At 43.3% G+C, this 17,927-nt stretch overlaps 1 protein-coding gene across 21 annotated transcripts in view; it reads left to right on the forward strand.

Moving 5' to 3' along the window:
- Positions 1–17,927, forward strand: part of DYSF (dysferlin) — a 253,717-nt gene that overhangs the window by 14,879 nt on the left and 220,911 nt on the right. For 7 of the 21 annotated variants that reach the window (XM_072650688.1, XM_072653827.1, XM_072652227.1 and 4 more), the window contains exon 1: positions 7,374–7,714. The exons of 9 other annotated variants lie outside the window; for them this stretch is intronic. In XM_072650688.1, coding sequence (XP_072506789.1) covers positions 7,621–7,714 — 94 coding nt within the window. In that variant the 5' untranslated portion in view covers positions 7,374–7,620. Of the gene's footprint in view, positions 1–7,373; positions 7,715–17,927 lie in introns of those variants that run through there. 5 more of the 21 variants (XM_072596268.1, XM_072599355.1, XM_072603488.1 and 2 more) reach the window with 2 other exon arrangements.

The following is a 17,927-nucleotide window of genomic DNA, read 5'->3' on the forward strand; positions in this document are numbered from 1 at the left end:
TGTGAACATGGGCAAGTCAGTTAACCTTGGACTGCCTCAGTTTCCCCATCTGTAGAGTAGGAATAATAATACCTCCCAGGATTGTTGTGAGCTTCAAATGAGATAATAAATGCTTAACACACTGCCTGGCACATAGTAGATGATGTATAAATGCTATGTACTATTATCCCCTCTTTTTTTTTTTTTAGCCACATGACAAGCCTTCTCTTCCTGTTATATAACTCCATGATAACTTATTTTTTTCTGTTCTTCAAAGTTCCTCATTGGCATTCATATGTACATATATGCACACATATATAGCTCAATCACATTATATAAACATATATATGTATATTACACATGTATATGTAGTTTTAAAATAAATTTTATTGATATATTTTGTTTTTACATGACCTGCATTTCTTTCTGTAATGATCCTCCCCTTCTACTCCCATCTATTCTCAGAGAGCCATCCCTTATAATAAAGAATAAAAAGAAAGAGAAAGGAGTTCAGAAAAATAAACTTATTAAAAAAGCCCCAAATATCTGACATTAAAAGTGTCCCTTCACAGTCATGCTCCCCAACCTCTGCAAAAGAAGTGGGAGAGGTGTCTCTGATTCCTTCTGTGGGGCCAAGTTTGGTCATTATAATTTCATCACATTTAGTTTCAGTTGTTTTGTAGTTCTTTCCTATTACAGGGTAGTAATCACTGTGAACATTGCTTTGTTCTTTCACCTTTCATCGGTTCATATAAGACTTTCCAGACTTTTCTGTATTTATCATCATTGGTTCTATGTTGTGTTCAGTTTCCACCCACCACTTGCCTCTCCATGGCCCTCTGTGTGATCTTCATTTCTAATTAAAAAAAAATTATTTAGTATTTTATTTTTCCACAGTTACATGTAAAAACATTTTTAACATTCATTTAAAAAACTTTGAGTCCCAAATTCTTCCTCCCTCCCCATCCCTTCCATCCATTGATAAGGCAAGCAATTAGATATAGATTATACATATGTAGTCATGCAAAACATTTCCATATTAGTCATGATGTGAAAGAAAACCTAGAACAAAATAAAACCCTCATGAAAAATAAGGTTAAAAAAGTATGCTTCAATCTGTATTCATACACCATCAGTTCCTTCTCTGGGGCTGGATAGCACTTTCCCCCCCACATTAGTCATACTGTAAAGAATTAGAACCAATGAGAGGTACCATGAGAAAGAAGAAACAAAATAAAACAAAAAAGGAGAGCGAATGGTATGCTTCAATCTTCATTCAGCTCCACAGTTCTTTTTCTGGATGTGGATAGCATTTTTCATCCTAAATCCTTCAGAGTTGTCTTGAATCATGGTATTGCTGAGAATAGCTAAGTCATTTGCGGCTAAGTCATTTGATGGCATTTGTAACCTCTTACAATATTGCTGATACTTTGTATACAGCACATTTCACTTTGTATCAACAAAGCATCCTGCTCATCATTTCCTATACCACAGTATGCCGTCATAATCACATATCACAACTTGTTTAGCCATTCCCCAATTGCTGGGTATCCCCTCAACTTCTAATTTTTTGCCACCAGAAAAGAGCTGCTATAAATATTTTTGTACATATAGGTCCTTTTTGTTTTTGCTTTTTTTTTAAATCTCCCTTGGGATGCAGACCTATTAATGGTATTGCTAGGTCAAAGGATATGCATAGTTTTATAGTCCTTTTCGCATAGTTCCAAATTCCTCTACAGAAGGGTTGAATCAGTTCACAACTCTACCAAGAGTCTCATCAATGTCTCATCTTTCTCATATCCCCCTAATACTTGTCATTTTCATTTTCTGTCTTATTAGCCAATCCAATAGGTATGAGGTAGTACCCCAGAATTGTTTTAATTTGCACTTCTCCAATCAATAGTGAATTAGAACTTTTTTATATGACTATAGATAACTTCGATTATTTCACCTGAAAACTGTTCATATCTTTTGATCATTTGTCAATTGGGAAATGGCTCTTTTTTTATAAATTTAATTCAGTTCTCTATATATTTGAGAAATGAGGCTTTTATCAAAGAAACTTGCTTCAAATTTTTTTCATAGTTGTATTGCTGATTGTGTTTCCCTCCATCCTATCCCCCCTACTTATTCTACTCTGTCTCCTTTCACCCTGTCCTGCCTCAAACATGTTTGCTTCTGACTATTCCTCCCCCAATCTGTCCTCTCTTCTGTTTGCCTCCTTCTCTTATGCCCTTCCCCTCTTACTTTCCTGTAGGGTAAGATAGATTTCTGTACTCAATTGGGTGTGTATGTTACTTCCTCCTTGAGTCAATTCTGATGAGAGTAAGGTTCACTGGTTTCCCCTCATCTCCTCCTTCTTTCCCTCCACTGAAAAAGCTTTTTCTTGCCTCTTTTAGGTGATATAATTTACCCCATTCCACATTTCCCTTCCTCCTGGTACATTCTTCTTGTACCCCTTAATTTTATTTTTTTGGATATTATCCCTTCATATTCAGTTCACACCTGTGCCTTCTGTCTAACTACCCTAATAATGAGAAAGTTCTTATGAGTTATAAGTATCATCTTGCCATGTAGGAATGTCAACAGTTTAACTGTTTTAAGGTCCTTATGATTTCCCTTTCCTGTTTACCATTTTATGCTTCTCTTGAGTCTTGTATTTGAAAGTCAAATTTTCTATTCAGCTCTGGTCTTTTCATCAAGAATGCACGTAAGTTCTCTATTTCATTGAATATCCATTTTCCCCCCTGAAAGTTTATACTCAGCTTTGTTGAGTAGGTGATTTGTGTTGGTTGTAATCCTAGTTCCTTTGCCCTCCAGAATATCATAGTCTAAGCACTCTAATCCTTTAATGAAGAAATTGCTAAATCTTGTGTTATCCTGGCTGTGGCTCCATGATACTTGAATTGTTTCATTCTGACTGCTTGCAACATTTTCTCCTGGACCTGGGAGTTCTGGAATTTGGCTATAATATTTCTGGGAGTTTCATTTTGGGATCTCTTTCAGGTGGTGATTGTTGTATTCTTTCAATTTCTATTTTACCCTCTGGTTATAGAATATCAAGGCAGTTTTCATTGATAATTTCTTGGAAGATGATGTCTAGGATCTTTTTTTAGATCATGGCTTTCAGGTAGTCTAATAATTTTTAAATTATCTTCCAGGGATCTATTTTCTAGGTCAGTTGTTTTGCCAGTGAGACATTCCACACTGTCTTCTATTTTTCATTCTTTTGGTTTTGTTTTGTTGTTTCTTGATTTATCACACAGTCACCAGCTCCATTTGCTCAATTTGTCCATTTGCTCTTTTTTGACCCTTTGTCTAATTTTTAAGGAATTATTTTCTTCAGTGAATTTTTGTACCTTCCTCCTCCCCCATTTTGCCAGTTCTGCTTTTAAAGACATTCTTCTCCCCATTGACTTTTTGAACCTCTTTTACTATTTGACCTAGTCTGCTTTCTAAGGTGCTATTTTCTTTAGTACTTTTTTGGGGGGTCTCCTTTACCAAACTATTGACTTGTTTTTCATGATTTTCTTCCATCATTCTCATTTCTCTACCCAATTTTTCTCTACCTCTCTTACTTGATTTTCAAAATCCTTTTTGAGCTCTTCCATGGTCTGAGACCAATTAATATTTTTCTTGTTTTGATCTTCCTTATCACCATAGTAACTTTCTATGGTCAGAAGTTTTTTTCTGTCATTTGCTCATTTTCCTAGCCTATCAGTTGGCTTTTAGTTCTTTGTTAAAGTAGGGCTGTGCTTTCAAGGTTGAGGGCACACCATCTCAAGCTTCAGGGCTTTTGTGCAGCTATTTTCAGAGATACTTCTAGGAACCTGTAAATTTTCAGTTCTTCCAAGGTGGTATGATTAATGTAGCAGTGTATTTACTACTTTCCTGTCCTGTGCTTTGATCTGTGAGTGACTACAAGCACTTTTTTCTGCCCTGGAACTGTAACAAGGATTCCTGCTCCACTGTGACCATAAGCTCTGGTGTGCTAGTTCTCCTTGCCCTGGGACTGCACCTAGAACTAAGCATAGGTGGCAAAGCAACAGAGTCCTGCATCAGTGTTAGTAAAAAGACCCTTGAGGTCTTCTTCTGACCAGTTGTTTGACCCCTTTACGATCCATGGGCTGAGGGCTCTGGAATATAAAGAGAGCTGTTCTCTGATGGCTGTGTCTTGAGAAATCATGGTTTCCCCTCAATGGAGATATTCAATAGCCACAAGATGCGTACTTTCACCTGTATAATAATGGGAGTTCTTGTTTTGGTATGGCTTGGCATAGAGGGCTGTTAAGGTCCCTGAAATTACCTTTTTGTATGTGTGGTTGTCCAGAGTTCACTTTCCTAAGTGTTGCTGATGCTTCCTCACATCCAGAGACAGATACCAACCCATGTATATCATAATCTGACCACTCTCCCAACCATTAGGAGGCAGTGTGAGACAATGGAATGGTCACTGGCTCTGGAATCTGAGGACTGTGTGACCGTGGGCTAGTCTCTGAATCTCTTCGAGCTTCAGTTAAAATGAATTCAGGAAGACTTGAATTTACATCCTTTATGGGCAAGCCATTTACATTTCTCAGCCTCGGTTTCCTCATCTGTAAAATAAAGATAATAGGCACAATCTCACAGGGCTTTTGTGAGCATCAAATGAGATAACACCGGTAGAGCTTTTATAAACTTTAACATGTCATATAAATGTTAGCTATTATGATTAATAGTACTCAGTTTCTACTTTCATAGATAATTCTACCTTCATACTATTGGCATATCCAGTCATCCCATTGGTAAATCCCTGCCTATAAGGGACTTAATTCTACTGGAGGATGGAGTATATAAGTAAATACAAAGCAATTTGAGGATCACTGATCTGGGAGGAACCTCAGAGATGATCTAGTTCAAACCTCCTGATTTTACAGATAAGGAAACTGAGATCCATAAAAATGGTGAAGTTACCTCCTCACTGTCACACAGGTATTAAGTGTCGGAGGGAGAAAGCACTGATAAGGGGGGAGGGGTCATCAGAAGACCATAAGTTTAGTTTGGAAGAAAGAAAAGACTGTGAAAGAAAGAAATGAGGTGGCAGTGCATTCCAGGCATGGGGCAGTGGGGACTTACCACATGAGAGAAGGAGGAAGATCCAGAGAGGGCATGAGAGGGAGTCATGTGAAATAAAGGGTGAAAGCCAGACTGTGAAGGTCTTTGAACATGAGACTGAACAATTTACATTTAATCCTAGAGGTGATAGGGAGCCATAGAAAACCTCTGAGCAAGGGAGTAACTCACAATGAAAATTGCACTGGATTTCAAGTCAGAGGACCTAGTTTGGGATCTTCTACGTTGGTCACTTTGGGCAAGTCACTGCCCTCTACGGGTTTCCATTTTCCCACGTGAAACAGATCCCCTTCGAGCTTTAAATCTGTCCTCTTAAGATCATACCAGTGCCTCCATCAAGATTATCTTGGCTTCTGTGTTACTCTGGAGAGTGGATTGGAATAGAGGGAGACTGGAGCCAGAATGATTTTAGGAAGTTACTGCAGCAGCTCTGGAGAGAGGTCAATGAAGTAAGCTTTAGAGCTCACCTGCGGCCCTGTCAAACCACCCTGTTCCTATTAAAAAACAAACTTAGAGTTACAAAGAACAGACTCACCAAGGAATTTGGGAGGCTAGTCTGTTGTAGCCTGAGAATGGGCCAGCCCATATTTTTTTTAGTAGTCTCTCGCCTTGGTGTCCTGTAATAGAGAGTTCCCTGGGTTCTCAAAGGTTCTGCCTGAGGAGGACAAGCTATGGTAGGTCTTACTATGCTAGAAACCCAAGTCATTTGTCAAATACCCACTGTGTACAGAGCTCTGCTCTTTATCTTGAGCGTCTGAGGACCAGTTTGGCCAAGTCTGCAAACACTAAAGGGATGGGGGAGCAGGGAGTCTGAGCTGGGAGCCAGCCTGACTCCACTCCCCAAAAGCCTCCTTCCATGGTGCTCTGTGGTGCCAAAGAAAGAGACAACTGTAGGGCAGTGAATAGAGTGCTGGAGCGGGAGACAGGAAGACCCAGGTTTCAATCCTGCCTCATCTACTTATGGGCTTTTGATCCTGGGCCAGTGACTTAATTTCTCTGGATCTCAGTTTGTTCTAAGTTGCCAAAAGATGCTGGTGATGACCTCCTAAGGTGTATAAGGGTTGTGATCTGCACTGTGAGGGGAGCATGGAGCCATGAAAAATAGAGACATTGCTTTCAGTGATTCCTTTTTCTGGTAAGTTCACTCTGTCTTCAGTGTACTTCCAGTGTTCCCTGTCTCACCTGGACTCTGCTCCAGGAGGCACCTTAAAGAGACTGACCTGGCAGGATGTGACTAAGTACCAGACTGTGGTCCTACTCTAAAGGAAAAGGAATCTGCACTGGGAGTCAGGAGAGACCTGACTTCCAGTCTTCTCTCTCCTCTGTATGACCTTGGTTATTTAATTTGGTCCAAGCTCCTTTTCCTCATTTGCTGAGTGGAGATAATGACTTCGGAGGGCTGCTGACAATGGGAACCAGTAGGTATCTGACTCCAACGTCCTATCATCCTTAGCTATTATTGTTCGATGCCTTGGGGGATTTCTCTGGGACTTCTGACTGAAGGATGACACTTTAACGTTTGCCAAGCACTTCATAGACATTATTGCAGTGGAGCCTTTCTAGATCATTGTACTACAATTGTGTGTTATATGCTTGACAGAGGAGACACAGAGAGGTTAAGTGACTCGCTCAGGGTCACACAGTTAGTAAGTTTCAAAGGCAAAGAGCTGAGCCCATCTCTGCCTGAAGGCAGCAGTGGGAGAACCCTGGATCTGGAGTCAGAGGAAGTGGGTTCAAATTTTATGCATCTGCTTCCCAATTGACGGTGGATATATCACAACCTCTCAGTTTTCTTATCTGTAAAGTAAGGGGGGCTGGAGCAGATGACCTTTGAGGTTTCTTTCAGCTCTGGATCATATGAATCTCCGTCCAACTCCCTGTTTAGACTCCTGGTTGACCTAGTCTCCCTCTCCTTTCCCCGTGGTCTCCCTTTGCTGTTCTCCTACCCTTCTCCCTCCCTCCTTCCTGCTCCCAGCTCCCAGCTCGGTGCTGGATTCCAATTATCCCAGTAACTCCCTCCTGTGTGTAGTTCGCTTATCTCCCCATAAGACCGTGAACTCCAGGGGAGGAGGAGCGGGCCCTCACTGGCCTTCTCCCTGCCCAGGCCATGCAGGGTACCCCCAGGACGGGTTCTGCAGTCCCACGGTCTCCGGCGGGTCTCGGCCCAGTCCCAGTGGCGCTCGGGGAGGTGGTACCACTCTTTCGGGGAGTGGAAGAGCCTCGGACCCGCCCCTCCCTCCGGTGTCCCATCTGGGCTCCGCCCCTCGGGTGTCCGGTGTCCCCCTCCTTGGCAGGCGCGGCCGCCTGGGCAAAGCCGCCTCCAACTGGCCCGAGTGGCTGCCGGCTCTCCCTCCCTCCCTGCCCTGCCCAGCCCGCCCCCAGCGCTGCCCTCACCAGGCTCCGGCTGGCCCGGCTCTCCCTGGCAGCCCGGCTTGGGCCAGCCCCGGGCGCCCGTGCCGGTGCTTGCTCCGGCCCTTCTTTCTCTCCCTCCCTGGCGCCCCGGGCTGCCCGGCTAATCGCCCCGGAGCCATGCTATGCTGCCTGTTGCAGCGGGCCATCAACCTCTCCGGTGTGGAGAAGAAGGACCGGCACTGCGATCCCGTGGCCAGCTTGATTTTCCGAGGTGAGAGCCCAGGGCGGAGTCCGGGGCGATACTGACCCACTGGCATGCCCAGTTAGAAGGGACCTAGGATGCCAGAACAAGGCCTGTAAGAGACCAAATGTAGGGCCCTGGGAACCCAGAAGGTCAGAGCTGGGAGAAGGGACTTTAAACATACGGGGTCAGAGGTGGAAGAGATCCTAGAACAGAGAAGGTTACAGCCTGAAGATGGGTGCCGAGATCAAGTTTGGGCAGAGAGACTGTGCAGAGACACCCTAGCTCAGGGATTCTTAACCTGGAGACCTCATTCCTCCCAGGGGATCTGTGGGTAGAGTTCTGGGGGCCCATGAACTTGGATGGGAAAAGTCAAGAGACATCTCGATGAATTAGATGGCAGCTGAGGTCCTTGGAGTCTCTAAAATTCTGTGAGTTTGCCGATCCTTTAGTGGAAGCTCATCTTATAGACCAGGTGTCATTAACCTGGAATTCCTGCTCTTAATTAAAAAAAATCGATAACTAGATTTTAATATAATTGGTTGCCTTTGTAATACTAGGCATTTTCTTTTACTCATTGAAAAGAATTCTTCTGAGAAGGGGTCCATAGGCTTCATTTGACTATTCAAGGAGTCTGTGACCCCTAAAATATTAAGAATTCCCACTCTGGTCCAATCCCCTCATTTTTACATATGACGAAACTGAGGCTTAGTGAGGGATCTTGCTAAGACCAAACAGCTCCTTCAGCTGCTCTGTTGTGATTATAACTGAAGCCTCCTGAATGAATTATTTTTAATCATTATTTATCTTGAATTATTTATTTATTTAATTAATATTAACTTTCTTGGGTACAATAAACATTTCTTAAACACCTGATGTGGAGAAACCTACTAAACTCTGGCTGAGACACAAAGTTGAAGTAAGATACCATTCCTTCTCTCTTGGAATTTATATGCTAGTGATGGTGGCCATGTGACAACTACACAAATAACTGTAACAAAAATATCATAGAATAAGTGAATTGAAGAGGTGTGAGTAAACTCTGTGAAGTTTGATGTGGTGCAAGACCATTAATTCAGTGAAGGCTTTTGAAACAATTGCTTGTATGAGCTAATTGTTAAATTTTTAGTGGGAGCATTTACTCCTCAAAAAATAGACAAACTTAAATATCAGGGACTGATTGTTTTATGGGTTGTCTAGAGTTATGAAAATGATGGATAAAATTTTAATAATGCAGACTAAGCTGATAAGTGTGTCCTACAAGACTTTTTTTTTTTCAGAGATCTGGTTGTTAAACATTTATCAACATGCACCTGGCAATAATAGGGTATTGGTAGCACTGGATTGTAGAGAGTGGCAATTGAAAAGGAGTAGGGAGGGGAGAGGGAGAGAGTGAACATACTCCAGATATAAGGAACAGTTTGAGAAAAAGTAGGAAGGCAGGAAATGGGACTGTAAGTAGCCTTCCTGGGCTGGAGGTAAGAGTAAGGGTGGAGATATTTTGGATTGGGAGCTAGCCTTGAAAGCCAGGAAGACCTGGGTTTGAGTCCCATCCCTGATACATCCTGGCTGTGTGACCCTAAGTAAGTCACTTAGCTTTTCTGGGCTCTAGTCAATTCTTTAAGTCTATAAATTACAGAGAAGGTTTGGTTCTGCCTTGGTGGAGGGATTTTCCTTACTAGATGATTCCTCTATCCATGAAATCCTGTCTGGTTTAAAAAGAATAGAACGAAGGGTAAGAGATAAGAAGTGGATGAGTCTGGAAAGGGAGCACAGCACTAAATTGTGGGGGGCCTGGAGGGGCTAGCAGAGAACTTTGCTTTGTCTGGTTGGGAGCCACTGGAGGGTGGTGGGCAGAGTGCCGTGCCTAGATCTAAGCGAGGGGGGCTCTGGCAGATGTGCCCGAGGTTCTTCTCTGGTGCCACAGACTGGAGGGCAGTTGGGTGGAGCCTACAGAATCCTTCTCATCATGATGTTTTAAATGAATCAAATAAACTACATCATACTGTGTCCCAGCTTCCTCCAAGTTTCAGCTAAACTTCCTGCTACAGGAAGCCTTTCCCAACCTCTCTAGATTCTTGTGCCTTCCCTCGGTTAATTATTTCCCATTTATCCTATATTTAGCCTGTTAGCACCAAGTTGTTTGTGTGTTGTCTGCTCCTTAGAATGTGAGTTCCTCAAGGCCAGGGATTGTCTTTTGTCTTTCTTTGTATGTTTGGTGTTTATGGTTATGTGTGGCACATATAGGTGCGGCATTTCTTGACAGCTAGGTGGTACGGTGAATAGAGCCTTGGGTTTGGAATTAAGACTTATCTTCATGAGTTCACATCTGGCCTCAGATGCTTCCTAGCTGTGTGACCCTGGGCAAGTCATTTCACCCTGTTTGCCTCAGTTTCCTCATCTGTAAAATGAGCTGAAGAAGGAAATGGCAAACCACTCCAGTATCTTTGCCAAGAAAACCCCCAAAAGGAGTGATGAAGAATTGGAAGTGACTGAACAACAAAATGCTTATTGACTGACTGACAAAGAAAATGAATTATATCAATCAATAAGCATTTATTAAGTACCTATTATATGCCAGGCACTGTAGTACATGTAACTGAAAGATATACATATATGCATACACACAGATACATATGCATAAACATATACACACATAGACACACACATGCATATATGTATACACATAGATCCATTCATATACACATACACAGATACACATATACATATATGCACACACATAGATCCATCTATACACACATACATAAATACACATATACATGTACATGTCATTTATATATTTCCCCTTCAAGTTCAGGGATTTTCTGAAATCTATCCATTCACCCCTTGGATTAAGAACCCAATATAGCTATACATAAATTCATTTTAGTCCCTGGTTGTCATTAACTCGTTGTGTGACTGTGGATAAGTAACATCCTCTCTGGGCCTTAGTTTCCCAATTTGCACAGGGACAGTATGACCTCATGGGTAGAGTGGATTCAGGAAGATGAATTCAAATGCCATTTCCTGTCTGTGTTACCTTGAACAAGGCACTTAATGGGGGTGTGCTGGTCAATGTTTACCAGTCAGCTCTCTGGAAGAAAAGGCTATACAGGACATACTTTTAAGTTTAATCTGCATTGTCAACATTATCTCCATCACTTCCTTAAGTCTAGACAATCAACAAAATAATATATCATGCCCCAATTTCTAGTGTATGTGGATTTATGAGGTATAAATGCTCACATTGAATTTAACAGTTGGCTCTCTCAAGACTGATTCAAGCTTGTATTCTTGAACTTAAACCCTGTGGGACTTGGTTTCCTCATTTGTAATGTTAGACTTGTTGCCTTTTCAGTCATATCTTTCTCTTTGTGACCCCATTTCAGGTTTTCTTGGAAAAGATATGGAATGGTTTGCCTTTTTCTTCTCCAACTCTCTTTACAGATGAGGAAAGTGAAGCAAACAGGGTGAAGTGACTTGAAGTGAAGTCACAGCTAGTGAGTATAATATTTGATTAGTAAGAGGATATTGACAGTAAACAGTGAGATTTGAACTCACAAGGGTGAGGTTTCCTGATTCCAAGCCCTGGGCTCTACCCACTTGACCACCAATGTTGGACTGGATGACCTTCGAAGTCCCTTTGAAGTCTCCATTTAGGATCCCATGCTGCTTTGAGAGTGAGCTTCCCCTCCTCCCACTGGACCATGTGCAGGTGTCCTGTAAGGGTCCTCGATGAATTAAGTGCCTTCTTGGGTCTCTTCCCACTCAATGATTCTGGGAATGGAAGCTTAGAGTCAAGAAAGAAAATCAGAAGTAACTCAGGAGTGATTTAAGAGGCTTCACATGAATTCAATACTTCAAGGATCTATAATGTCTTCAGTCAGTTAACTAGCATTTATTATGCTGCCTGCTATTGCCAAGATCTGCGCTAAGCACAGAAAACACTAATATCAGTGGAAACAAAGTGCCTGCATTATTTACATTCTGATAGGGAAGCCGAAAGGGCTGGGGCAGGGGTGGAAGAAGCCCAGAGAGGAGCCATTACAGCCTCTCTGTAATTTGGTCGATGATCACTGGGGATAGCTATGGCCTCACAAATTCCACCCTGAGTTCCTGGTGATTAACCTCTCCAATTTCACCCAGGCTTAACCATCCTCAGATGACATCAGTCTGTGGCTGGGTCCCTGCTTCATCATAGTCGTCAAATATATGACCAATTGTTCCAAGAGTGACTTGTTAACTGTATTCGCTCTCTCAGGAGAGAAGACACTGGATAGGAAGGATTTAGGCTAGACAAGACAAAGAGAAAGCGCTTTTTTTCCTCCTTAGAAGGACTTTTTCTCATTCAATTTCAATGCATTTTTACAAAATATTGAATATACTTAACATGTGTAGTACTAGTAGTTGGCTTTGAGGGGTCTGGGAGTACGGAAGAAGTTTCATTTAAATTCCTTCTCTGACCTGTGTGACCTTATGCAAGTCTCTTCCCTTCCCTCTGTAAAATTAAGTCTAGTCTAAGAGTTCTTAACCTTGTCTGTGTCCCGGACCCTTTGGCAGTCTGGTGAAGCCAGAATTTAAAAATTTAAATACGGAACACAAAATACATACTGAGTACAAAGTAAATCAATGATCAAAGTATTGTTATCAGCATTACAAAAAAAAGATTCATGGATCTCCTGTTTAAGAACTTCTGCACTAGTTCATCTCTTTGCTTTCAAGCTTTGATCCTGGTGATGCTGTGAATTAGATCCAATCTTGTACCTCAAGGAGATTGACTTCTAGAAGGGGGTACAGGGCAAGCAGTCAATCAATTGATAAACATTGCCATCCAAAAATCAAGGCATCCCTTCCTGCAAGAAGCTCATATTCTATGGAGGAGACAGTATCATGTGTGTATGTGTGTGTGTGTGTGTGTGTAGGGAGAGAGAAAGAGAAAGAGAGAGAGATGGAGAGAGAGAGAGAGAGAGAGAGAGAGAGAGAGAGAGAGAGAGGAGAGAGAGAGAGAGAGAGAGAGAGAGAGAGAGGAGAGAGAGAGAGAGAGAGAGAGAGAGAGAGAGAGAGAGAGAGAGAGAGAGAGAGAGAGAGAGAGAAAGAGAGAGAGAGAGAGAGAGAGAGAGAGAGAGAGAGGGAGAGAGAGATGCATTTCTGGGGGGGAAAAGTCTTTTTCAGCTTCAGGAATCCAGAAAGGCTTCATGGGAAAGGGACCCTTAGTAGACCCTTAGAGGATTCTAAGAGGTGGAAAAGGAGAGAATACAGTCCAGATGAATAACCTGGTTGGGAAGGACCTGAAATGACCAGTGAGGGGTTTGCCTCTGATTTCAAAGGAACGACACAGGCAGGGCTGTGTTTTAAGGGAATGCCTTGGCAGAGGCGTGGAGAGTGGGTAGGAGGGGGTGGGGGGTGGGGATGGATAGCAGAAGTGCTGTTAAAGGGTGGTGACAGCTTGGACCAGGCAGCTCTCTGAGTGGGGAGCAGGGCACAGGTGGGAGAGTTCTGGAGGAGGAAGCGATGGGACTTGGCATCTCATTGACATTGGTGGGTTAAAGACAGAGAAGTGAGGTGGCTGACTTGCATACCTGGAAAGATGGTGGCTGGTGGTACCCTGGCAGAAATAGGGGAGTCCAAAGGAGGAGTATGTTTTGGGGGTAGGGAAAGATAAGTTGCATTTTGGAAACCCTGAGCAGCTACGTCCCTGCTGCCCCCTGGGGAATGCCTCCATCCTGGCCTCCGCCTCTTGTCATCCCATGTCTTTTCCAGGCTCTGTTCTCGAGCCCCCTCCTGCAGGAAGCCTTCCTGGAGCTCCCTGCTGCTCGGGCTCTCCCCTCTGCTCGGTTTCCTCCTTTCTATTTTACATTCCATTATCTAGGTCTATGCTGTTTCCTCCTCCCCTCTCCCAGCAGTCTGTGAGCTCCAGAAAGGCAACCAAGGGCTGTTTGTTTTGTCTTTGTACTCTAGCACAAGAACCCGCGCTTTCCTGACAACAGGGGTTAATAAAACCTGTTCAATTGAATTGAAAATAAAATCTGTTGTGTGTAAGGGAATGAGAAACCAAATAATGATGTTGTAATGCATCCCCAGAAAGAGATCTTTTTTTCAAACTCTGGGGAAGGCAATCAGGGCAGTAGAGGAAGGTCACATTTGAACTGGACTTGAAAGACTGGTTTAGAATTTCAAGAGGCAAGGATAGAGGTGGGGTGGGGGCAGTTCAGGCAGAGAATGGCAATCCGCCTAAGCATTTATTAATCACCTACTGTCTTCATAGCACCAAAAGAACTACTAAAGGAAATATCGTTAAGAGTGATGGATGGAGTGATCATCCTTCCTTTTCCAAACCTTCTCTAACTCTCTCCTGTGCACTCTTTCTCTTTGTGTGTCTCCTGTCTCTCTCTTTCTATCTGTCTCTCAAATTCTCTCTCTCCCTTATCTGCCCTCTTCCCTCTGTGAGGATTTATGACTGAGGTTGAGCATGGGGAGGGGTTCTCAAGAGAAGAGAAGGAAGAGGAAGAATCCATCAAAATGAAGAACAATGGTCATGAGTCAAAATTTGTAGGAAAGAAAATAAGTAAATCCAAGGTGGGAGCCAGCTTTCCTTTCCTCTCCAGCACAGCTGTGAACACTGACTATATATGGTCACAGACAAGTCCTGAAAGATGAAATCAATGGAAGAGGGAAAAGTGACAGGGGAAGTTTAATTAGGGATTTACTAAGGAATCCACCCCCAAATCAGAAAACCAGGCTCCCCAGTGACCAGGTTCCCCCATGTCCAGGCTCCCCCATGTCCAGACTCCCCAGTGACCAGGTTCCCCCATGTCCAGGCTCCCCAATGATCAGGTTCCCCCATGTCCAGTCTCCCCAGTGCCCAGGCTCCCCAGTGTCTAGGCTCCCCAGTGTCCTCCCCCACCTGCCCTGCTCTCTTCCATGAAGCCTGCCAACCTGTTGGTATGTGGCTGGCTGTTTGGCATTCCCTGGATGGAATTTCATATGCTGCTTCCCAAAATAGCCTGGAAGAGCTGGGGAGGAGGGTCTTCCTGTAAGTTTTCTTTGGTCTGAACTGGTCTGGTCTTCTGGGCTGCTGAGATGGGGATGGTCAATGAGAGTTGTTTATTTTATTCATTCATTTGGTCACCTAGTTATTTATCGTAGCAGAGATTCTTAACCTGGGTTCTGTGAACTGTTAAAGAAATATTTGTAACTATTTCAATATGATAGGTTTTCTTTATAATCCTACGTATTTTATTTTATTCATTTATATGTGTATTTCTGAGAAGGGGTCCAGAGGCTGCTGCCCAAGAGGTCCATAACATGAAAAAAATGAAGGATCCCTGCATTATAGAAACTTGGTGCCAATAACAGTCATTTGTTTATAAAGCTGGGTCAATGTTTCCTCTCCAGTCTCTTAAAGCTCCAATTATTCCATTTGGTAAGCATTTATTAAATTCCTACTGTGTGCTAGGCATGTTGCCTAGCATGTTGCAAACTTCTGGGATAATAGATTTAGAGCTGGAAGGAAATTTAGAGGTCTTTCAGAACAACTCTTAATTTTATACATGAAGAAACTGAGGCCCAGAAAGGTTAAATAATATGTCCAAGATCTCACAGAAAGTGTTAGAGTTTGAACCCTGTTCCACTGACTGTTCTTTCCACTAGACCATTCACACATCCTCTTTTCCAGTCAGGTGGGTGACCTCATTGTCCCCTGCCATCATGGCGACTTGTTTTCTGGAAAATGAAATGGACTAGCCCCCATTCAGCTAGTAAAATGATTTTTCCAAAGCACAGGTCTGATCATAAACCTCCACTGCCACCCCCCAGTGGCTCCTTCTTATTTCCAGTAGCAAACACAGAATAATCTACTTGGGATTTGCAGCCCTTCATAGCCTCGCCAATTCCTACCTGTCTGACACCTTCCTCCCTGGCACATACTCTTTGATCCAGTGACACTGGCCTCCTAGCTGTTCTACCAACAAGACCCTCCATCTCTCAGCTCTGGTCATTCTCTTTGACTGCTCCCCGGGCCTGGAATGCACTCCCTCCACCACTCAGACTACTGACTTTCCTGGAAACCTTCTCCAACCCTTCTTAATTCCAGCATCTTCCTTTTAATACTTATTTCCTATTTATCCTGTATCTAGCTTGCTTTGAATAGATTTGTTTGCATGTAATTTCCCCCATTCGCTTGTAGGCTCCTTGAGGACAGGGACTGTCTTTTGCCGTTTTTTTTATCCCCCAGAGCTTAACACAGGTGCTTAGCAGGCACTTAAAAGTGTGATTGACTAGGTGCCAAGCACTCAGCTTGAGTCTAGGGAAGAGCTAGAGGAAGGGCCTTAACATTGAGTGGATACCCCAGTGGAAGATGAGTGAGCATGGCCTAGGATCAGTCAACAGACTCAAGAAGTGCCCACTTCATGCCAGGCACTTCTGTGTTCAACCTAGGGGGATTAAGACAAAATGGAAATAGTCCCATCTCTTAAAGGGCTTGTAGTGTCATGGACCCTTCATGGTTGCCATGATAGCTGTCAGTCTAATGAAGCCTATGGACTCGTCCTCAGAAAAATGTTTTTCAATGCATAAAATAAAATGTGTAAGAATACAAAGGAAACCAATTCTATTGCACTATAATTATAAACATATTTTTTAAAAAACAAGTTCCCAGATCTCAGGTTAAGAATCTCTGGGAGCAAGTTACGAGAGAGAGAGAGAGAGAGAGAGAGAGAGAGAGAGAGAGAGAGAGAGAGAGAGAGAGAGAGAGAGAGAGAGAGAGAGAGAGAAAATGAATCAGTTCCTGGGCTGTATCATGAGCAGAGCGACAGAGTTGTAGAACTGCCATCTCTAATCCAAGCCATACCCCATCAAATTAGTCTTCACAAATACGTGACAAGTAGCCATCCAGCACACTGTTTAGCAAAGGTACATGGGCCCACCCCTCATCCAGGACCTAGATACTCAGTAAGTTTCTGAATAAATGAATGAACTATAGGATCCCCTGTTATATTTTCTAGCAGAGATCAAAAAAAAAAAGTCGCAAGATCACATATTTTTACAGGAACCTTAGGAGCCTCTTAATCCAATCCTCTCATTTTACAGATGAGGAAACTGAGGGCCTAAGAGGCTTAGTTCGAGTCACAAGTGAGTAAACTGGGAGTTGGACTGGAGTCTGTTGACTCCATATCCTTCTCTTTCCATGATACCCTGCTGCCTCCCCAGTCAGCTGTCTTCCCCTAGTCAATTGTCAGGCATTTCTTAAGTCCCAGGTTCTTGGCTAAGCTCTGAGGATACAAGGAGACAAAAACAGTCGTACTCTCCAGGAGCTCACAGTCTGTTTAATGGTGGAGACAACCTGTAGAAATAACATACTTTCAGGGTATAACCTTGGAGGTCCCGGTCCTAGCAGCTGGTGGAGGGAATGATGGCTGGGTAGGACACTGAGAGAGACCTTCTTCCAGGAGATGGCATTTTCACAGGCTCTGGAAGGAAGCCAGGGATGATGGGAGATTGGCAATCCAGAGACAAGAGAATGGAAGGTGGGGCACAGAGAGGAGACCAACTGGATGGTAGACCCTGTGGAGGGGAGTGAAGGATGTATAAAAAGACGGGAAGCTTTTTTAGGGGCTGTATTGGGAAGAGTTTTAAATGCTGAGCAGGAGTTGATATTGATGCTTTAGGGAGTCTTTGGAGATGATTGAGCAGAGTGATACTGTCAGCCCCTGGCTTTAGGAAAATCACTTTGGCAACTGTGTGGAGAGAGAAAAGCCTGGAGGCAGGGAGGCCAGTGAGGAGGCTGTTTTGATGGTCCAACTGAGAGGTGATGAGGGTCTGAGTTGTGGTTCTGGGAGTAGAGAGAAGAGATGTTGGAGATGTGAGGTGAGTAAGAGTCTTGTCTAGACGGTATTTAGCCTGAGGACAGGACTTTGGCTAAATTAAGTAGAATGTGAGAGGCTCTTTCCTGTCAACCCCATCCTTTGCTAGGCCTTGCCCTTTTGCTGTCCTTCAGTGATGGGAAATGAAGGCGCCTTGGGTGGGAATTCATCCATCACGTCTGCTTTCAGATAACCATCTTGGATTCTTGGCCAGCTGGGCAGGAAGAGCTACTCAGTCCGCCTACTTGGCTGACATGGGCCCTTTCCTTCCCCTCCTCCTCTGACCTCAATGACTTTCCCCAATGGCTCTTCACATCCATCTGGTGACCTTGGCTTCATCATCACCACCCAGTGTTTCTTGGAAAAGAGTCTTTTGTGACTCT

The sequence above is a fragment of the Notamacropus eugenii genome, chromosome 1 (assembly GCF_028372415.1).
Source record: "Notamacropus eugenii isolate mMacEug1 chromosome 1, mMacEug1.pri_v2, whole genome shotgun sequence".
NCBI lineage: Eukaryota > Metazoa > Chordata > Mammalia > Diprotodontia > Macropodidae > Notamacropus > Notamacropus eugenii.